General features: G+C 44.3%; 2 protein-coding genes across 10 annotated transcripts in view; one reads left to right on the top strand and one right to left on the bottom strand.

Annotated features, from left to right (window-relative positions):
• Positions 1–3,749, bottom strand: part of PARN (poly(A)-specific ribonuclease) — a 167,224-nt gene extending 163,475 nt beyond the window's left edge. For 2 of the 4 annotated variants that reach the window (XM_023247036.2, XR_006591256.1), the window contains exons 1-5: positions 3,589–3,748; positions 3,062–3,139; positions 1,568–1,647; positions 1,038–1,105; positions 872–953 (exon numbers count right to left, since the gene is read on the bottom strand). In XM_023247036.2, coding sequence (XP_023102804.1) covers positions 872–953; positions 1,038–1,105; positions 1,568–1,647; positions 3,062–3,139; positions 3,589–3,607 — 327 coding nt within the window. In that variant the 5' untranslated portion in view covers positions 3,608–3,748. Of the gene's footprint in view, positions 1–871; positions 954–1,037; positions 1,106–1,567; positions 1,648–3,061; positions 3,140–3,588 lie in introns of all 4 variants that reach the window. The other 2 variants (XM_023247037.2, XM_023247035.2) reach the window with 2 other exon arrangements.
• A 3,590-nt stretch (positions 3,750–7,339) lies between these two features.
• Positions 7,340–22,436, top strand: part of BFAR (bifunctional apoptosis regulator) — a 34,520-nt gene continuing 19,423 nt past the window's right edge. The window contains exons 1-3 of one of the 6 annotated variants that reach the window (XM_045048039.1): positions 7,454–7,469; positions 20,585–20,644; positions 22,039–22,375. In XM_045048039.1, coding sequence (XP_044903974.1) covers positions 22,113–22,375 — 263 coding nt within the window. In that variant the 5' untranslated portion in view covers positions 7,454–7,469; positions 20,585–20,644; positions 22,039–22,112. Of the gene's footprint in view, positions 7,576–7,836; positions 7,975–16,478; positions 16,502–20,584; positions 20,645–22,038; positions 22,376–22,436 lie in introns of those variants that run through there. The other 5 variants (XM_006942307.5, XM_006942306.5, XM_003998845.5 and 2 more) reach the window with 5 other exon arrangements.

Below are 22,436 nucleotides of genomic sequence, written 5' to 3'. Positions count from 1 at the left end.
ATGGCAAGACTCACATGAACTAATGATGCCACCCGGAGAGAAGCGAGGACACAAGATTGGAAGGGAAAACAAGATCGACCCTCAGCCCTAATCACATTTCCATATACTACACAGCTTTTTCACACCCTCCTTATCACTATCACAGATTATTAAGAGTACAGGAAGAGGAAACTGATATTTAGTGTCAAACAGATGGGTTCCAATTCTAAAGGTGATGTTCTAAAGGGGAACCTCCCTGTATCCTTACCTTGGCTCAGAAAGTATGCCCTCTCCTCCTCAGGGGCAAACCGTGGACTCTTTTTCCTAACTGGGAAACTTGGGAAAAAGAAATAAGCATATGTATGCAGTGTAGCCCCTTCTGGGTTCTTTTTATTTATTATTTTTTTAATACAATTTGTTATCAAACTGGCTTACATACAACACCCAGTGCTCATCCCAACTGGGTTCTCTCTTTTTAAACGAGATACACACATACTTATTCCTCTGGAAAATAAAGCTCCACCCTTAGAGATGGGAACAAAGATAAAGGGGTGGGAAGAAGCCTGAAGGACCTGATCTATGGGTTCAAATCAGGGGCCAAACGTTAAAAGTCCCCAACAGAGCCATGTTCCCAAAGTCAGCTTTGCTCACAATACACCTCGTGTTCTGGTTTCCATCTGCCTGTTTCTTGCTCTTATCCCTTGATTCTGAAGCAAAGAGGAAGACAGCAGTGTTGTTCATTCACAACCCTAAAACTGCAAGCCAGAGAGGTGGAACGGCTTGCCGAAAGCCCAAAGGTAGCAGTAGAACCGAATTTTAAAAAAGAATTCTGATTCCACGTTACTGCCTCATCAACAATTCATAACAGAAGAAAATCAATTCTGCTACCAACCTGACAAACAAACTTGACATCTGGCGAGGATCTATTGAAGGGTTTCGGGAAAACATAGAAGTTAAATGACTTCGTTATATACCTGGGGGAAATAAGATAAAAGGGGACTTAGTGGGTTACATTATAGCACGAGAAAAGAAATCCACTGCTTGTTAAAACAACCTACTTTGAATCTGTGTAGTCATACTTAAAAGTGCAAAGGCCAAACTGAAACAGCAAAAAGTCCATGGAATGCTGGAAAAGGGAAACAAAACACCTGTCAAATCAGTGCTGTATATTCAATGTGACAAGAGTACACTCAGGCAGGTGGGGTTTCTAACTACTCAATTGGACTTTTAGCAGAATGCTTCCGATTACAACAGGCTACACCTTTTGTGTCAGAAGCGTTAACTTATAAATGCTTCTTAATATTTTTCCTGATTAACCACCTATCCACCAACCAGAGCATCACAGTAGGCCGATCTGCAAATGATTACTATCACCCCATCATATTTCCTATCAATCAAATTAACAATGAAAATAGTAAACCTTCCCCAAATGTTTTCCAGCAAACAATTATTTTTGCTGTTGTTTTTTAACATCACTAAAATATCATTTCACAGCTGGGATTAGAGAAGTTAACGTGCAAGTTTATGACGTTTCTTTACGATTCAACATAAGGAAGACCAACGTGGGGGAAAAAAGATTTTCACTTACTTTTTTAAGCTTCTGATACCTTTCTTCTGGAGTGTCAAAACCATTTGTTAATGCAGTGACTGAAGGTCCATCACTGATTCCTAATTTTAATAAATAAAAAATTTTAACACTAATATAAAAAGGTCAACTATTCAAAGGCTGTGTAATTTCATTTTCTTATGAATTAAGATTACTTGAAAGCACTCCTTACTTCACTTTTTCAAAATTAGTATTAATTTCACTGGCCATCAAGCTGAACTCTGTAATAACGAATTCAGAGATGAAAATGCTTCAATTTAGACCCAGTTCCAGGGTCTAAAATAGGTTTCAAAACACAGTAATGACTTAAGAAAGCAATCTCTATAATTAATTAAGTTTTCTGCTTTCAAAAGGATTAATGCATAATCAGACATCAAGGAATCATGACGCATATTATTGCTAGAGTACAAGTCTTGATTAACCGTTTGGAGAAAGATCTATACACAACAAAGGAATTTTGAAGGTCAAAAAGAAAACTTATTTCTGGTGAAAACACAGCTTCTCAGTGAACTGACTCCAGCTAGACACTTCATGCTTAAAGGTAAGGAACATATTTCCTTTAGAAAGGTCTGAAGTGTTTTTAACATATAAAATCTGCTAGCAAAAGTGGCTATCTATAGCAATTGTTCACACTGACTTCAAAAACTCAGAAATTAGTCTTTCATCCAAAGGGGGAGAAAAAAACTTTGCAACTGTAAGTGTTGGTAAAGCATTACACACACATATACACCATGCGGAGGTAGGCAATGAACACTTCCACTAATGCATAAAGGAAAACCTTCATTACCTCCAAGAGCCTGACGCTAAAGTCAGTCATAAAGGAAAAATATCGGATGATTCCACCTACAGGAAGTGCCTAGAACAGTCAAATTCATAGAAGACAGAAATAATGACTGCCAGAGGCAGTGGGGAGGGAAAAATGGAGTTACTGTCCAATTAGTAGAATACCAGTTTGATAAAATGGAAAAGTTTTGGAGATGGATGCAAGACAATGTGGATGTGCTTAATGACCACTTAAAGATGGTTAAAATAGTAAGATTTTAGGGGAACCTGGCTGGCTCACTTGGTGGAGCCTGTGACTATCTCCGGGGTTGTAAGTTCGAGTCTCACCCTGAGTACAGAGATTACTTAAAAAATAATAAAATCTTTAGAAAAAATAAAACAGTAAATTTTAGTGATGTATATTTTATCATACGCACAAAAAAGCCTGACCTTTACCCTACCACGTGCATGTCAGTTTTAAGCTGGACCAAAACCATAATCTCTATCTGTAACCCTCACAAACCCAGTGCACGTCTTCCATGCCACTGAAACGCTTAAGGGAAATCGTTGAGACTCATATAACCAACGCCCAAGGCCACAAACAGGAGGGGCCAGCAGGCAGAAGTGGGGGGGGGGGGGAGGGTCGGGGAGTCAGAGGGTCACGAGGAGCGTTGGCTATGCATCGCTAGCCCCCAGCTTGCAAGCGAGGGATACCTGAAAACTCCCCATCGATGGCGAAGAAGTCGGCCTCCTCTATGGCCTGGTACACTTTTTGAAGATTACTCTTAAAATCTGCGGAGAAACCGAGAAGAGGCTCAGAACCGGTGGCCGGGCTTCCTGCCTCAAGAGCTCCTAATGGGAAAGGGAAGGACTGGGAAGATCCTGAGGCCTCAGGCGGGAGGAGGACAAGTCCTAGAGGGATAAACAAGACAGAGTATCAAGTCCCCGAGGGGTGCATGGTGGGAGGGGATCAAGTCCCCAGTGGGTGCGCGGGCCGGAGGACGACCAGCCCCGAGGGTGCACGGGCCACAGAGGCACACAGCCCTGGGGGACGCCCGGGCAGGACAAGGCAGGACAAGGCAGGGACAAGACCCCCTAAAGCTCACAGACTTCAGGGGAGGCAAACCCCTGAGGGGATGCTTCAGCCCCAGGCCCCGCCAAGCACACCGGCGCTGGTCTGGGCCTAGCAGGCCGGGTGAGGGGGCCTTGAGTCTCGGGGTGATGCACGGCGCGACACGCACTGCTCCTGATTATCTCCATTCTGCAGAGTGGCCGGAACCCCGGCCCCGCCTGGGCCCGCCTCGGCCGTCCTACACGAAAAGTTCCGCTGGGACCGCAGCAGCAGCGAAGGCAGAAGCGGCGGAGACCGCGGCGGCGACTTCCGGAAACAGCGCGCGCCGGCGCGCGTCACGTGTGTCTGCGTCAGCGGCGGGGGCGGGGCCAGCCTGGGCTCTTTTCACTACTTCAGGGCTGGAGAAGGGGCGTGGCTATGGAAATCGCCCAGACGTGGGCTAACTTGCGAGGCCAGACGTGGGACAGCAAGTTCAGATTAAGAAATAAGCATGTCTTGACGCCCAATTGGTGAACAAATATTTCCTGGCGATATTATGCGCCAGGCGCTCTCAAACGCGTGGGGATACAGTGTTGAACAGAGGAGACAAAATCTTTGCCCCTTTGGAGCTTAACTTGGGGGAAAAGGGGGAAAGTCAGGCAGGTATCAAACTTGCCACTTGGAAACACAATCAGCGCTATGAAGAGCGAGAGCCCGGTGCTCTAATAAAAATAATGGGGGGGGCGGAGTAACTGGAGGGAGGGTTACCTAAGAGAGGTGAAGAGAATACAAAGCTGAGACCTACTGCACTAGCCACTGGGACTGGCGAACAAAATAGATGAAGTCTTGGTTTGGTTGGTTTGGAGTATACTGTGGATCCCCAGAGCCTACAACGGTGTCGATACACCGTAGATGCTCGATAAACATAGCTGAGTGAATGAATTCACTTTCATCTTTCACAAAAGCCGACTATGTAGTTGGTTAGAAGACCAGCTTTCAAAGGCTACCTTTGCCATTAATTAGGTTTGGAACGTATTCATCATTCCTAAACCTCGATCTTCTCATCCACTAAATAGGGTTGAGGATGGGTGATGATGTCTGTGAAGTGTAGAGTGCTGCGTCAATGTAAGACAGGATTAGAGTTGTGCCTTGCCACAATTCCCTTGCGTTCACACCTTACTTTGACATTTATTGAGTACAAAATCCGTTCTGTTTTTTGAAAAAAAAAAAAAAAAAAAAGATGACCATTTCTCCACCAAAATGCAGTATTAAATATTCTAAAGAACACATAAGAGTCTGGCCATATTTTCCCCACCAATTCCCTCAACAAATTCATTTCCCTTGCCTCATTCAGTGGAAATTTACATATAGGTAATTATGTCAACTATCTTAATGTGAACAGCAGAGAGTAAATGCGAATTCTAGAGTGCAGGGAAATGGGAAGGAGAAAAATATGATAAGTAGTCGAACCTCAGGCTTGAAATATTTCTCTTTTTTTTGTTTCGGCTTAAAAAGTGCAATACAGGGTACCTGGGTGGTTCAGTCAGCTAAGTGTCGGACTCTTGATCTCAGCTCAGGTCTTCATCTCACGGTCATGAGCTCAAGCCCTGCTTTAGGCTCCACACTGGGTGTGAAGTCTACTTAAAAAAAAGAAAAAAAGTCAAATACAGAAAGTACTAAACATATATGGCACTTAAATTTAAATTTTAAGAAATTTAAATAATTTTAAATAAGCAATTTAAAGTAATTTAAATAAAATTTAAGTAATTTAAATAAATACATAAGAAAACTTGCTACAAAGCTACAGTAGTCAGAACAGTGTGGTATTGGCATAAAGAAAAACCTAGAAACCAATGAAATAGAGACCCTCCCCCAAATAAACCCTTGCATCTAAGGACATATGATTTACAAGTGTGCTGAAATCACTCGGTGGGAAAAGAACAGTCTTGCCAGTAATAGTGTTGGGAACACTGGATGTCCACATGGGAGAAAATGAAGTTGGATCCTTACTTTATACCAAATAAAAATTATATATAAAATAAAAATTAACTCAAAATATGGGCACCTGGGTGGCTCAGTTGGTTAAGTGTCTGACTTGATTTCAGCTCAGGTCATGATCTCAAGGTTTGTGGGACTGAGCCCCACATTGGGCTCTGCACTGACAGAGGGGAGCCTGCTTGGGTCTCTCTCCCTCTCTCTCTCTGCCCCTCCCCTGCTCACACATGCTCGCTCTCTCTCTAAAGAAATAAATAAACATTTTAAAAAATTAAAATAGATGAAACATCTAAATGTAAGAGGTGAAACTATAAGACTCTTAGAAGAAAACATAAAGCAAAAGCCTCCTCACATTGTATTCGGCAATGATTTTATTATTTAAATATGATACCCAAAGCACAGGCAGCAAAAGAAAAAATAGATGAATCAGACATCGAAATTTATGACACTTGTGCAGGAAAGGATACTATCATCAAAGTGAAAACGCAACCCATGTAACGGGAGAAAATATTTGCAAACTGTATATCTGATAAGGGACTAATATCTGCAATACATAAAGGACTCCTACAATTCAATGACAAAAAGGAACCTGATTAAAAAATAGTCAAAGGTCTTCAATAAACATTTTCCCAAAGATGTACAAATCACCAGTAAGCACATGAAAAGATGTTCAGCATCACTAACACAAAGAAAAACAGTAATGAGATATCCTTTCCCATCCCCTCCCCTTTTTTTGACGCAAAAAAAAGGGTGGTTTTATTAAAGCACTGGGACAGGACCTGTGGGCAGAAAGAGCTGCCTTTCTTTTTTTCCAATCCTTTCACATCCCTTCGCTGAGAAACTGAAACCCTTGTGTGCTGTTGGTGGCAAGCTAAAATGGTGTGGCCGCTGTGGAAAACAGTATGGAGATTCTGAAAAATTTTTTAAATAGAATTATCATGTAATGCAGCAATTCCACTTTTGGGCATGCACCTAAAAATACTGAAAGCAGAGGCTTGAATAGGTATTTGCACACACGTGTTCTTAGTAGCACTATTCACAATAGCCAAAGGGTGGAAACAACCCAGTGTCCATTAACAGATAAACAAAAAGTTGTATATACTTAGAATGGAATGTTATCGAGCCTTACAAAGGAAGGACATTCTGACACGTTACAAGGTAGATAAACCTTAAGGATATTATGCTAAGTGAAATAAGCCAGTCACAAAAAGGCAAATACAGTATGATGCCACTCACGTGAAGTACCTAGCGAAGTCACATTGACAAGGCATAAGGTCGAAAGGTGGTTCCCAGAGGCTGCAGAGAAAGTGCGGGTTGGAAACGTTTAATGAGTATGGATTTTCAGTTTGCTAAGGTGAAAAAGTCCTGGAGATGGATGCTGATGATAGATGTACAACTACGTGAAAGTACTGAATGCCACTAAACTGTACACTTAAAAATGGTTAAAATGCTAAATTTTATGTCGTATCACACACACATCCACACTGACACTGACACTGACACAAATTACCCTCCAGAAAATGAGTTCACACTCCCTGCCCTAGCATAGGACCAGTCTTTTAATTCCTTGCCAATCTGTTATGTTAGAAAGAAAAATGTCACTCCAAACGATCAGTTTAACAAACTCCAGGCCAGTGGTTTAAAAATACCCAGCATGAATTCTCAACGCCCCGAAACAATGGGAGAAAAAAAGGTTCATAAAGTCACTTTAATTCCCGTTCTTAACACTACACAGAGAACTTCCGCCAAAGTCCTGGGATTTTCTGCAAAAAATCTTTGTGGAGAATACAGTGCGGTCTTATTTAAGTTCTGGGTAAAGCTGTTTCCTCCAGACAGAGACAACCTCCCAAGAGGACCTGAACCAGACACCCGCCTCACCCTCTGGGTGTAACGCCACCGTGGCCCCGAGTTTATTTCTAGAGAGGAACGGGCGGGGCCGGCGGTGGCACGCATGCGCCGAAATCCTCGGCCGGGGAGTGGCCGCTCTAGGCAGCGGGGAGGTCGCGGGGTTGAGAGGGTTGGGAGAAGAGTGCGGCTTCTCCTCTATGGTCGTGGGCCCGGGCACTCTTCTCCTCAGTAAGTCTTCGGTTACTTCCGGAAGTGAAGTGGCCACCTCTTCCTCTGCTTCCGTGGGGGTCCGGGAGGCGGGCGGCGGCCGGGTGGGCCCGGAAGGAACAGAGTGGTAAGCCCCAGCGTGGCGGGAAAGGGCAAAGGGAGGCCCGGGCTGCATTTCGGGGCGGCGTATTGAGGACGGCTGTGGGGGACGGGTTAGAGAAGCAGGTGCGCGGGGCTTTCCTCGCCCAGGCCCGAGTCCTAAGCATCCGCGGTCTCGGCCACCGGGCCCGGACCCTCGCGTGGCCAACTTCCCCGTCCTTTCCCGAGAGCCCTACGTCGACAAGGCGGATCGCCGGGACTTGCCTGCGTCCCCTCAGGGGTCAGGGTCAGAGCCTACCGCTCCAGGATCTCCCCAGGGCGGGAGGGAGGAGGCATCGCTTCCACACATTTTGGAGTGGAACGAAGGGACGCCTGCCTCCCAGGAGCCCCTGCCGCAGCCGTTGGTTGCGCGTCCAGAATTGATCAGGTTGGTGCTAGACTGAGCTACGGGTCTGATTGGAGAGGCAGTTCCTGCCCTAACGCGGAACGATTGCTCCCGTTATAAAATAGGGTAACGGACGCGCTCAAAAGGGAAAGTGAAACCCCAGAGTCGCACTAGGGTTAGGCTAGAACACAGCTGTTATGATTCCATGCTCACGGCTTCTAATGGGAACTTGTACAAAAAGTTCTCGTTAAAAGAAAATATAAAGAGGGGTAAATGAAGATCAGGCTGTGTCTAGCCGAGGCTCTTTGGCGGGGCAGGAGACGGCCCCCCAACTTTGGTGGAGAGGTGATAAAATCCAGACACTGTCATGCCCTCAGCTGTCGCCGTTGGGTCCTCCCCGCTAAAGCCCATTGGTCGGTCCTTTGGGGGTGGTCTTGATGTCACCCTCTGAAAGGCCAATAGAAAAGAGGTTTGCTCTGTCCTCCGGACACGCCCCAGAGCCGGCGCAGAGCGCACGTGCGAGTTAGGTAGTTTGGTTTGTTTTTGTCCCGGCTGTTTTGGAAACAGCCTGTCTGGGTGTATGCTGTGTTCTGCGTTTCCCAGCCTGTTTCCATAAACGAGATGGAAAAACTGTCTCCTCCAGTGCTTGGCACTGACGCCAGTAACGTAGCTGACATCAGTAAGGGCAGCTATTAATCATTCTATCACTATTCGGTACTCTTCTTTGACTACCTATGGATAGAGTTTGTTATTTAAACCTCCTTCAGAGTGGATATTATTATCCTGAACTTATGAATGAGAAATATGAGGCTTAGGGAGAATAAATGTGACCTGTTTGGCACCCAGGTCTCCATTCCTGGGAACATAACGTTTTAAGTATACAAGCCTCTCAGGGGAAATAGCCGTCTAGGAGATGAGTAAACACACAAATAAAAGTTACAGTAATGCACAGAGGCAGGAAGGATTAATTTGGGTGTGAGTGGAATTAGCCATTAAAGACTTTCCAGTGGCAGGTGATTCGGGTCTTGTCAATTGAACACTTTTGACCCAGAGATGGTGCATAGCTGGGTTACAGATGAAGGAAACAATGTGACGGAAAAATGCCCAAGGAGCAGGAATTAGTAGATGGGACCAAAGTGTAGTGTGTGAGTAGATGAGTAGTAGGGGATAATTGTAATAATAGTAATAACTAACATTTACTTTGCACTAATGTGCTGGCTACTATTCTGAGTGCGGTGTGTATATTATTAACTCATTTAATCCTATCAACAACCCCATCAGTAAGGTAGTATTAATATCCCAGTTTTACAGATGAGGAGACTGAGGCACACAGATTAACTGACTTGCCTGAGATCACACTAGTGATTGGTGAGCTAGGATTTGAAATCGATCATTCTGGCTCCAGACTTTGTGCTCTTGTTTTTTGGTTTATTTTTTTTATTTATTTATTTTTTTTAATGATGTGCTCTTGTTTAAAAAGTTGTGTTGGGGGCGCCTGGCTGGCTCAAGCTGTAGTGCATGCGATTCTTAATCTCAGGGCCATGAGTTAAAGCCCCACATTGGGCATGTAACCTACTTAAAACAAAAACAAAAGACCTCATTAAAAAGTTCTGTTGATTTGTGGACCATAAAGATTCTTAAATGACAAGCTTACAACTATGGGTTTTAGTTTCTCACGGTCAAGATGGTTTTGAGCAAAGGAAATGTTTGATCAGAATTTTGCTACAGCAGGATGATTCAGGCACTGGAGAGAGGAGAGATTGGAGAGTAGAGGAAATGAGCTTGAAAATGTTGTTTCAACTTTATTTTGTTCACACCTTACCTATACCTTGTCTGAAACATATGTTTAGGCACACACGTGTTTATTTATTTGTATGTAACAACTCTCTAGTTCCCAAACTTCTGTGTGCATTAAAGAATCTCCTAAGGGGCTTGTTTAAAATGTACACTTCTGGGGGACCTGGGTGGCTCCATCGGTTAAGCATCCAACTCTTGTTTTTTGTTTTTTTGTTTTTTTATTTATTTATTTTTGAGAGAGAGCCCAAGCAAGGGAGGGGCAGAGAGAGAGGGAGACACAGAATCCAAAGCAGGCTCCAGGCTCTGAGCTGTCCGCACAGAACCTGACACGGGGCTTGAACCCGTGAAACTTTGAGATCATGACCTGAGCTGGGATCAAACACTTAACTACCTAAGCCACCCAGGCACCCCAAGCATCTGACTCTTGATCTTGGCTCAGGTCTTGACCTCAGGGTCATGAATTCAAGCCCTGCGTTGGGCTCCATGCTGGGCATGGAACTTACTTAGAAATAATAAAATAAAATGAAATGAAATAAAATAAAATAAAATAAAATGTACATTCTTGAGCCTCTCTGTCAGATATCCTTTTTCATTTCAGCTTCACAAAACTCAGATGATTATGTCAGAGGTTCTAAGAAATTACTGTGATAGGGAGTCAGATATATGCTGATTTGATTTTCATCTACAAGTATCCAGAACCCATCCTTGTGCCAGCTACTTCAAATACGATGATAGAATTCTGTGGCTTGGTTCCTCATCTCAAGAAGCTCAGAATTTGATTGGAGAAGGAGAGACTACTCAAACCAATAATTAAAGTATGCTTTCTAATCAGTTTTTTTTTTTTTATCCCAAGTTATTGGACATCTACAGCATTTAATACAGGATAGGTCGCTGAATATACGCCACATAACGTAAACAAAAGAAGAGTCTCTAGGGAGAGCCAGGACACTCTTCTCAGTGTTCTCTTGTCTTGCCCAACATCCCTCACGAGCAGTGAATCACGGGGTCTCAAAGTTCAGGCAGCACGTCAGCCAGTGCGCTAGCTAGCTAACTTTGCCCTAGTAATGTCTGACTCCGTCCAGAAAGAAAATATTTTTGGACAAGGTTTTTTATGGGAAGAGCCTGGAAGTGCTTCTGTTGTGTTCACGAAAGCCACTTTCTGCCACCTACAAGAGGTGTACACAATATTCTCTTATTTTTGCCATGTATGGCCTTTGCCTTGCTTGCATTTGGGCACATTTCATTTCATAGTCACTAGAAATGTGTGGTCACTCTTTGGACATTTAAAATGTCTGTAGTATTCTACTTGTGTTTATAGTGGTGTCCCCAGAAGTAGACCTGGGGTGCCAGAAATAAGGGCGTTCCCAACTACTCTTACCACTATTTCTTTCTTTCTTCCTTTCTTTCTTTCTTTCTTTTTTTTTTTTTTTTTTTTTTTTTTTTAGTTTATGCAAGGAATCTCTATGCCCAACATAGGGCTCGAACTCACCACCCCAGGATCAAGAGTCATACACTGTTCCAGCTGAGCCAGCCAGGCACCCCTCACATCCCTATTTCTTTCTTTCTTTCTTTCTTTCTTTCTTTCTTTCTTTCTTTCTTTCTTTCTTTCTTTCTTTCCTTCTTTCTGTTAACTTTTAGAGAGTGCTAGTGGGGGAGAGGGAGAATGGCGGGGTGGGATGGGAAGAGAGAGAATTTTAAGCAGACTCCACGCTCAGCACAGAGTCAGACACAGGTCTCGATCCCACCACCCTGGGATCATGACCTGAGCTAAAATCAAGAAATCAAGAGTTTTTAATGCTCAACCAACTGAGCCACCCAGCACCCTTCACCCCACTTTCTCTTGTGACTGCGTCTGCTTGTCTCACGCAACACCATGCTCGTCGAGCCAGAGTTCATGTTCCGAAATGCAGTGGTGTTGTCCCTTCCTGGTTTATTTTCTGCAGTTTGGATTTCTCAGCTTTTGTAGTAGCAGGATAGAGGGGCCAGTTAGTCCTTTGAACCAATAATAATGTAGTGCTATGAGGTCAGGCTTTAAGTCAGACCATGGTTTAAATTTTTTTTTAATTTTTTTTAATGTTTAATTATTTTTGACAGAGAGAGAGAGAGAGAGAGAGACAGAGCATGAGCGGGGGAGGGGCAGAGAGAGAGGGAGACATAGAATCCGAAGCAGGCTCCAGGCTCTGAGCTGTCAGCACAGAGCTCGACCCGGGGCTCGAACTCACGAACTGTGAGATCATGACCTGACCTGAAGTCGGACGCTCAACCGACTGAGCCACTCAGGTGCCCCAGAAGTCAGACCATGGTTTAAAACCTGGCTCTGTCCTCTATTAACTAGGCCTCCATTTTTCTCATCTGTAAAGTGGAGATGAGAGCAATAATCATCTCACAGGATCATCTTTCACATGATAAGCTCTCAGTAGATGCTAGTGGTTGTCATTCTTCTTTGCTGTCAGGTAATATGTAATGAAGAGAAGTAAATGACCTAGTTAAAAGACGATATAAAGGCAAAATCTTTTTATTCTTGCAGGGAAACATCTTTGCTAAGTAGTGATTGAGATCCTCTTTTCAGGTTAGAATCCCAATAAATTAGTCCTCCGAAAGATTACTCCTAAAACATTAGGTATGTACTATCGTCACAATAAACGTCTTGTTGAACAAAAAGGTAGAACCATAATTATATGTCACTGAACAAAGTAGTTTGAAGATTGTTAACTAAAGAGTTAACTATCACTACGTGACATCTTTATTTCATTTATTAAAATTCAAGTCTGTTAATATATAGCATCGCATTGGTTTCAGGAGTAGTATTTAGTGATTCATTGCATGCAGTCTTTATAAGCTGAGGTATAAAAATCCTCCATATAAACTCATTATGAATGCATTCTTCTTTGAACTCAATGACAATTACTGTATTAATTGACCTCGGGGTGACTAAGGAATCAAACAGTTAATGGCAGCGACACCACCTCCTTCCACCACTTCCTCTAGATGATTCTACAGATCGGTACTTGACCAAATCAAACAGTTTTCCTTCTGAGGGAGCAATAGCCACGTTTATTGCCAGTTCTTTAATCACACAGAATAGCTGGGATATGGTATTCCAGTCCTTTTGTTTCCTTCCTAGATTTTTCAGAGAACTGTACCATGTCAGTTAGGTATTTCTTGCGGAAACACGGAAAAGGTTCCAGTGCTAGAGCTCTTGCAGTTGCCCAAGTCGTGACGCTGTGATAATTGTTTCCTGTCAGTTGTGCCAACAGCTGACCCGTGAACATTTTAGAAAAGCTCAATGACCCAGTTCGTTCATGCCGTGCTTTCTAAGACTTTGTGCCATTTCTTTTTTTTTTTTTTTTTAATTTTTTTTCAACGTTTATTTATTTTTGGGACAGAGAGAGACAGAGCATGAACGGGGGAGGGGCAGAGAGAGAGGGAGACACAGAATCGGAAACAGGCTCCAGGCTCTGAGCAGTCAGCACAGAGCCCGACGCGGGGCTCGAACTCACAGACCGCGAGATCGTGACCTGGCTGAAGTCGGACGCTTAACCGACTGCGCCACCCAGGCGCCCCGACTTTGTGCCATTTCTTGACCCTGAAATTTTAGAGATGGCGTTTTCCTCAGGAAATAATATCTCTCCAGGTGTTTCTAAAAGTTACGTTGGTGAGGGGCACCTAGGTGGCTCGGTCGGTTAAGCATCTGACTCTTGGTTTCGCCTCCCGTCATGATCTCACGGTTCGTGGGTTCGAGCCCCGCAGAGGGCTCTGCGCTGACTGTGGGAAGCCTGCTTGGGATTCTTTGTCTCCCTGTCTCTCTGCCCCTCCCCCACTCCTGATCTCTCCTTCTCTCCCTCTCTCTCTCTCTCTCTCTCTGTCTCCAAAAAAATAAACATTTAAAAGTTACATTGATGAGATGTCAGAATAAGTTGTTGATTATATGGCCTGAGCATGCGAACAGCTTTTGGGATCCCTCACTTGGACGGTTTGGGAAGTGTCCCGCCAGAACCATGATGTGGAAGAAGAGACCACAGTTACTGAATACTCCCTTTGTGCTGGTGCTTACACGCGTCTCCTTAATGCTCACGACAGCCCTGTGAGGTCGGAGTGGGAACCCCATGCCTTATATATGCTCATGTGAGACTCAGAGAGAGGGAGTGATTCACCCACAGTCTCATGGCTCATAAGTAGTGAAGGGGGGGGGGGGGGACTCAGAACGTGTCATCTGCCTTTAAAACTGAGAAGTGTACATCATTGTTATATGATACAAGTAAACAGAAGGAAAAAAAATGTGGTGTAATTACAGTTTCTCAGAACCCGGAAGTAAATACCTCCAAAATATTAAAACAGGCGTTTTAAATGCCTGTACACTAAATATGTGGTTCACAGAAGAGCCCACAAACTCTTCATTCATTTTGACCTAGGTCTCTGGGGAAATGATGAGAAAAAAAAGCCAACCTAGAATCTTTAGACTTGCCCTCCGATTCACCCACAGCCTTTCACACACCGAGTCTGCCGAGTAGGGGTGTCCGACCTCAGGGTCTGTAACAGAATAGAAGCAATAGTTCAGAAAACTTGGTGAAAGACCTCAGAGGCAATCATTTTCTCAGCAATGATGATAAACAACCTGCCAGCAAATCCAGAGGCAGGGAGACTCTCAGCTGATAGAACTCCCAAAGCTTACCAGCCTAAGACCAGTTAACCCAGAAACATCATAAGCTCATCAGTAGACTCTGCCGGCCTCACCTACGGAGGGGTCACGAAAATGCAAATAGCCCCCAAGGTCGGGGAGGAACACAAGTGGATGAGGACTTGCAAACCAGAGCAGATAGGCCCTCCCTGCAGAGTGCAGCTGCTGAGTTACGCAGCTTGCGATGATTCACGTCACTCCATATGCAATCCCAGTCTTGCTTGATCGGATTTTTTTCAGGAGAAACCATGAGTCTGCATTTTTATGTGAAATCAGATTTTTTTTTAATTTTTAAAATTTTTTTATAAAGGTACATGTATCCTTTCCTTTTTAAAAAAAGTTTTTAATGTTTATTTTTTTTTTTTTAATTTTTTAGGGGTGCCTGGGTGGCTCAGTCGGTTGAGCGACTGACTTTGGCTCAGGTCATGATCTCACAGTTTGTGAGTTCGAGCCCCACATCGGGCTCTGTGCTGACAACTGGAAGCTTGGAGCCTGCTTCAGATTCTGTGTCTCCCTCTCTCTCTGCCCCTCCCCCACTCATGCTCTGTCTCTCTCTGTTTCGGAAATAAACATTAAAAAAATTTTTTTTTAATTTTTTTAACATTTATTTATTATTGAGAGACAGAGAGAGATAGAGCATGAGCAGGGGAGGGGCCGAGAGACGGGGAGACACAGAATCCGAAGCAGGCTCCAGGCTCCGAGGTGGCAGCACAGAGCCCGACGTGGGGCTCAAACTCACAAACCACGAGATCATGACCTGAGCCGAAGTCGGGTGCTCAACTGACGGAGCCAACCCTGTTTGTTTATTTTTGAGAGAGAGTGGGAGGGAGAGCCAGGGAGGGGCAGAGAGAGAGAGAGAGAGAGAGAGAGGGATCGTGAGGATCCAAGCAGGCCCGTGCTGTCAGTGCCGAGCCTGATGCGGGGCTCGAACTCATGAACCGTGAAATCATGACCTGAGCCAAAGTCAGACGCTTAACCAATTGAGCCAGCCAGGTGCCCCTGAAATCAGATTTTTTTTAAAGGCCAGCACCTAATTCAAGAGAAAGGGAGAGAGGGAGAAAGAGAAACAGCATGTGAAAGCCTGCCTGAAGGCCAGATATCACCACAGTGGAGTGGTGGCTACTGGTGTTGAGACTGTTCCAGGACCCAGAGGGTGGGAGTGCATGACGGTGATGCTGTGTCACTGTGGAAAGGCTCACCTGGGTTCATCGTGACCGCTCCAGGACCAGTGGGATGGCGAACATTTTAAAAGTCTTTATCCTAGTGGATAAACAGTTTTTAACCTTATTTCGGTCTTGGTCCTCCTTGAGAGCCTAATAAAAACTATAGATTTCCCAGGGTGCCAGGCTGGCTTAGAGGAGTATGCGACTCTTGATCTCAGGGTTGTAAGTTCAAGCCCCACGTTGGGTGTAGAGATTATTTAAATAGGACTTTAAAAAATTAAGTAAAACCTATCGACTTCCTTTAGGCAAGAGTTCATATCACATCCTCATAAGGACAACCGCAAGCTTGGCTTATAATTTCTTTGCGTGCACAGACCTCTTGACGTGCCTTATAGACATCAGTTAAAGACCCAAGTTTTTATCCAGAAACCACAGCTCTTCAGAGTGGCTCAGTCCCCAGAGGTTTACTGTACTCTTCAATGCTGCGGTGTTCAACCTGTCGTTTTAATCCTGTCTCTGTTTGCAGTCTTGCAGACTTTTCCAAACTCAGGCATTCTTCCCCTTTAGCTTTGAACTAGATAATTAACACTTGTCATTTCACGTGATGCTTAAACACAAACCAAAGTGTATCTGTGTGGACCGGGCACAGGAGTTGGAAAAGGGAATGAATCTCCTCCCCCAGTCCTACCTACGTTCCCCCACCCCACCCCCAGCGTCCTCTCTGAGGCCTTCCAGACTGGGGGGGGCGGGGAGGGGGAACGGGACAGCAGGCTACAGGGATGTTCTCATGTGTGCTTACTTGTGCAGGAACTCAGAGCCAGCAGAACCTCTCACTGCTCCTGCCATGGGCCGAGTTTATACAGAACATCTGTAAACATCCTTGGGAACGCTGTGCTCCCAAGAGGCCTTCAGTCATTGCCAGTGCAGGAGGGTGTGTTGACCCACACCTTGGAAGTTCAGGGTTTGAACTGCGTTTTATCCCTGAAGAGCACTTTCTTCCCCTGAAAGTGCTGTTTTCCCTCGGGGAAGTGACCCAAATGCAGACAGAAATAGCAGAAAAGATCAACTGAATTTGGTTAAGATGTGGACTCTTTTCTCTGTTCGCTTTCACATTTTGGATTTAGGGGAAGCTGAAACTAGCAAAATTCCCAAGATGTAATCCAAGTCCATACCATTTCTAGTTTGTTAAAGACAATCATAAGACAAAGGTAGTGACCACCTCAGCTTCTCAAAATACGACTTAAAAATATGCTTTAGGGTCACCTGGGTGGCTCAGTTGGTTGAGTGCCCAACTGCGGCTCAGGTCATGATCTCACTGCTTGTGAGTTCGAGCCTCGCGTCGGGCACTGTGCTGACCGCTCAGAGCCTGGATCCTGCTTCGGATTCCGTCTCCGTCTCTCTGCCCCTCCCCTGCTTGTGCTCTCTCTATCTCAAAAATAAACATTAAAAAAAATTTTTTTTAATTTTAAAAAACATGTTTTATTGATTTATTTTTTTCAGTTTATTTTTTAATTTATTGTGAGAGAGAGAGAGCAAGCAGGGGAGGGGCAGAGACAGACAGACAGAATCCTAAGCAGGCTCTGCTCAAACTCATGAACCACAAGATCAGGACCTAAGCCGAAGTCAAGAGTCGGACGCTCCAACTGAGCCACCCACGCGCCCCAAAAGTACATTTTAGATGTCAGCGTGTGGTTTGTTTTCTCTCAGGAGAAATAAACTTTCAGATCGGGTAAGCTGGGAACGACTGGTACCTTCTAGTTTTAAAAGGCTAATTGGTGAGAAACTAATTTCAGTACAAAGTTGTCATTTCTCTGCAGATTACTCGCAAGTGCGTACAATGGCCTCATTCTTAACTCCCAGCTGCAGTTTGGTCCCTCCAGCTGCTCACTAGACCATCCTACTTGGGAGTCGTGTCATCACCTCGAACTCACCTTTTCTAAAATTCAACTTAACCTTCTCTCTGAGGCTTGCTGAAGGGTACCTCTCTTCCTCCCCAGCTCTGACACCTGGCCAGCATCTTTGGTCTTTCTTCTCTCTCGTCCCCAGAGCCTGTGAGTTATTTCTTTAACAGCCCTCAGGTAGCATCAATCCCTTTCTTTATCACTTGTCATTCTTGTGCTGTTTTCCCTCTTTATCCCCTCAGTCCCAGAAGTGAGGAAACATTTCACTTCTAGGATGTCCTAGCCCGGCCCTCCTTCCTGAGATGTATCATCCTCTGGCACCGCTTTGCTGACCCCATTGCCTCTGAAACCTTTCTCTGCTCCCATTGGCCCACCTCTCATTACCTAGGTCCACACGACCCCATATCAGACCGGTAGTTCTGGGTCACTCACTGCTCCCCACGAAGGCACTGAGTCCGGCCCATCTTTCCTGACCCCTCCCCTGCCCCTCCTTCACTTGGGATCTTTCCTCTGACGCTGAATCCTGATGAGATCCTGAATGTACCTGGAAGGCAAGCCCAGTGCCCAGCTCGTAGGAGGTGCTCAGTTAATAGCAGTGGTTCAGTTATTTATTTCCTGGGATAATGGCCCCCTCGTGGCAGTTGTTTGATCAATATTAGCCAGATAAAGGAACTACCTTATGCAAATGATTCCTTTTTCTAAAAATCTGCATAAGATCTCCCACTTAGCAATGTGAAGGGACTGCCTATAGGAAAGCACTTAGGAATTTTTTTACTGTTACTAAACATACAACTAATAAGTAAATATGATCAGAAATGATTTAGAGTTTGTCATTAAGAATATTTATTTGAACTCTTTCTTCCAAAAAGAACAGCTTTTTTTTTGAGATTAAAAAAAAATTGGTTTTTTTTAGTTTATTTTGAGAGAGAAAAAGGGTACACTCTCCACACTGACCGTTGGAGCCTGATGTGGGGCTCGAACTCACAAACCGTGAGGTCATGACCTGAACTAAAATCGAGTCAGACGCTTAACTGACTGAGCCACCCAGGCACCTCAAGATTTTATTTTTATTTATTTTTTATTTTTATTATTTAAGTTTATTCATTTTGAGAGAGAGAGCCCAAGCAGGGGAGGGGCAGAGAGAGAGGGAGAATCCCAGGCAGGCTCTGCACTGTGAGCACAGAGCCTGACACGGGGCTTGAGCTCACGAACCGTGAGATCATGACCTCAGCTGAAACCCACTGAGCCACCCAGGCATCCCATCCCCCAGATTTTATTTTTAAGTAATCTCTGTACCCATCGTGGGGCTCAAGCTCACAACCCTGAGATGACGAGTAGCATGCTCCAGGGTGCCTGGGGGCTCAGTCCATTGTGCGTCTGACTTCGGCTCAGGTCACGATCTCATGATTCATGGGTTCCAGCCCTGCATCAGGCTGTGTGCTGACAGCTCAGAGCCTAGAGCCTGCTTGGGATCCTGTGTCTCCCTCTCTCTCTCTGCCCCTCCCTCACTTATGCTGTGTCTTCTCTCAAGAATGAGTAAACATGGGGTGCCTGGGTGGCTCAGTCGGTTAAGCGTCCAACTTCGGCTCGGGTCATGATCTCACGGTTCGTGGGTTCGAGCCCTGCATCGAGCTCTGTGCTGACAGCTCAGAGCCCAGAGCCTGTTTCTGATTCTGTGTCTCCCTCTCTTTATGCCCCTCCCCAACTCATGTTCTGTCTCCCTCTGTCTCAAAAATAAATAAACATTAAAAAAATATATTTTTTTTTAAGAATGAATAAACATTAAAAAAAAATTTTTTTTTTTTAAATAGTAGCATGCTCCACCAACTGAGCCAGCCAAGTGCCCCAAAAACAACAGTTTAGGCTTATACAGAAGGTGGTTCCCCTCTTTACTATAATTTATTATTGTGAATAACAGTATGAATGTAATTATTATATTTTAAAATTTTATATTTTATATTTAATCCTTTAATTTTATATTTATCTTTACCTAATTGTCTTTTTAGTACTGATGAGGACCTTTATTCCACTTTAACACTGAGTTTAAAATTTAGCTGTGTTTATTGTTGGAGTTTAAAATCCCCCACTAGTGTTGTGTCAAAGGGAATACAGTATATTTTTTACAATTTTATGTGTGTTTTTGTAATTATTATAATATACATTTTTATTAAAAACAATTTGGTATATACAGAAAGCCAAAATAATCACGACCCTCCCCCACCCAGCATACCCAGACCCACTACAAATACTTCATTGTATTTTCTTCTGTCTTTGTTTATAGATGTGCTTGTTTATTTTAATACTTATTTATTTTTGAGAGGAAGAGCAAGTGAGGGAGGAGCAGAGACAGAGAGACAGAATCCCAAGCAGGCTCCATGCTGTCAGTCCAGAGCAACACCCAAGACTTGAACCCACAAAGCCTGAGATCGTGACCTAGCCAAAACCAAGAGTTGGAGGCTTAACCGACCGAGCCACCCAGGTGCCCCTATAGATTTGCTTATTTAGACTATAGTAGTTTAAGGGTGCCTGGGTGGCTCAGTCGGTTGAGTGTCTGACTCTTGACTTCAGCTCTGGTCATGATCTCACAGTTCATGAGATAGAGCCCCAGGCTCCACACCGTCAGGGATTCTCTCCCTCTCCCTCTCTCTGCCCCTCTCCTGCTTGCACATTCGCACGCTCTCTCTCTTTCAAAATAAATAAACATTCATAAATAAATAAGTAAAATACGGTATTCTATAAGCATAATATGTCACTCAATAAAAGATAAGATTCTCATGACTGTATTTGAAAACCAGGCAAATTGCTACCCTATATGGTTTACTCACCACATGTCAGGCTCTGTAGGATCAGATACTTCACTTGCATTCTCCTGTTCAATTCTTAAACCTCCCAGTGGGGGTAAATGCTATTCTTACGCGCGCACACACATACACACACACACGCACACTTAAACACGAGGAAGCTGAGACTCCCAAGAAGTCCAGACCCTACAGCTAGCAAATGGCAGAGATTTAGTAAGAACGCAGGCAGCCCTACTGCAAAAACAGGAGCCCTTCTCTACATGATCGCTGTGAGTGATGGAGAGTGATTTACTACTTCCTTTCTCTTCACAGTAGCGAGATGGAGAAACCCTTACTCACCAGGGCCTCCACTGTCTTAATACCAGGAGTTGTGTGAGTAGTCATTGCATTAACCCCTGTTTACACCATACACCGTCCCTGCCAGTTTACTTTCAACCTCTCTGATCCTCACAAGAAACCTTGGCGGTTTTTATACTGTTAACTACCATTTCACAGTTGAGAACACAGGGCTCAGAGAGCTCAAGTAACTTGTGCACAGTCACAGAGCAAGCGACTCTAACTCCATGGTGTCCTGCACCGTCCTGCCTCTCAATAAAACAGTCTCCTAAGACCCGGATGAGAACGAGAAGATGGTCCTCTGCCATTTGCTTATTAGCGACATTGGCATGTTTCTGTGGCACCCGACTGGCCAGATCCAGAGGGCATGATGTGTGTTCGGGTTGAGTTGGGAGGAAAGGGTATATTGAGCCTCTAGGGAGTTGACCTGGCACAGGGCACCTCACAAAATAAGGCTTCACTCACTTCTTGGTACTGTACCTGTGGGAGCCTCTGAAATCACATGTTTATGAAATAAACATAAATAATTACCTATTGGGAAAACATTTGGATAAAAAAAATGCATTATTTACATGAAGTACATCTGTTATTGCCAACTTCAGACATTTAACTGGCCCAAGAAGCTGTGTGTTTTTTTTTTTTAATGTTTATTTCTTTATTTATTTTGAGAGAGAGTACACAACTGGGGGAGGGGGACAGAGAAAGAGAGAGGAGAGAGAGAATCCCAAGCAGGCTCCGTGCTGTCAATGCAGACCCCAATGTGGGGCTGCATCTCATAAGCCGTGAGATCATGACCTGAGCTGAAATCAAGACTTGGACACCCAACTGGCTGAGCCACCCAGGGACCCGCCCCCCTCCACCAAGAAGTTGGTTTATGTAAAATCATACACAAGAAAGGGCTTTAGAAATGTAATTAAGAACACTGAGGCCAGAGGAATTACATTTTCCAAGTAAGTTAGTGAAAGAGAAGGATCTAGAATTCCCCACTGTCACCAAGTCCCCTGAACTTTCCACTGCATTATTTTGCTTCACCTAATTTTCAGAAGTATGACAGGGCAGAAAGAAATTCAGTAGGTTTATTTGGTTTCTGGAATGTGAATTTTTAGAAGTCAAATTGATCACATTTAAAAATGAGCTTTAATGGGGCCACCTGGGTGGCTCAGCCAGTTAAGCATCTGACTCTTGGTTTCAGCTCAGGTCATGATCTCATGGACATGGGATGAAGCCCCATGACTGCTCTGCGAGGAGCCTGGTTGGGACTCTCTCTCTCCCTCTTGCTCTCTGCCCCTCCCCCACTCATGCTCTCACTCACTCAAAGTAAACAAAATTTAAAGAAAAACATGTATAAAAACCAGCTTTAACAGAACAGCAGTAATCTCAAACTCTTGTCCTAATTCTGTTGCCTTTTCTTTTTTTTTTTTTTTTTCTAGATTTAATGATGCTTTGGAGCAGTTTCCTAAGTCTGAAATTTTCTGTGCTTGTGAACCCCAGGATTTTCTAAGAGATGGAGGGGCCTGCACAGAACGATCTGAACAAGATGACCCATGAGGAAGGTGACCCTCTCAAGAGCACCACCCCTCAGATTTCTGTTAGTGAATTTTCATGCCACTGCTGTTACGACATCCTGGTTAACCCCACCACCTTGAACTGTGGGCATAGCTTCTGCCGGCACTGCCTAGCTTTATGGTGGGCCTCTTCGAAGAAAACAGAGTGTCCAGAATGCAGAGAAAAATGGGAAGGTTTCCCCAAAGTCAATATTCTCCTCAGGTAACGCTCGGTCCATATCGGTAGCCCATACAGCTTGCGCACTATGCTTTGTCTTCATGGG

Source organism: Felis catus, chromosome E3 (genome assembly GCF_018350175.1).
Source record: "Felis catus isolate Fca126 chromosome E3, F.catus_Fca126_mat1.0, whole genome shotgun sequence".
NCBI lineage: Eukaryota > Metazoa > Chordata > Mammalia > Carnivora > Felidae > Felis > Felis catus.
Note: the sequence above shows the minus strand (reverse complement) of the source record. Positions and strands in the feature narration are given on the sequence as shown.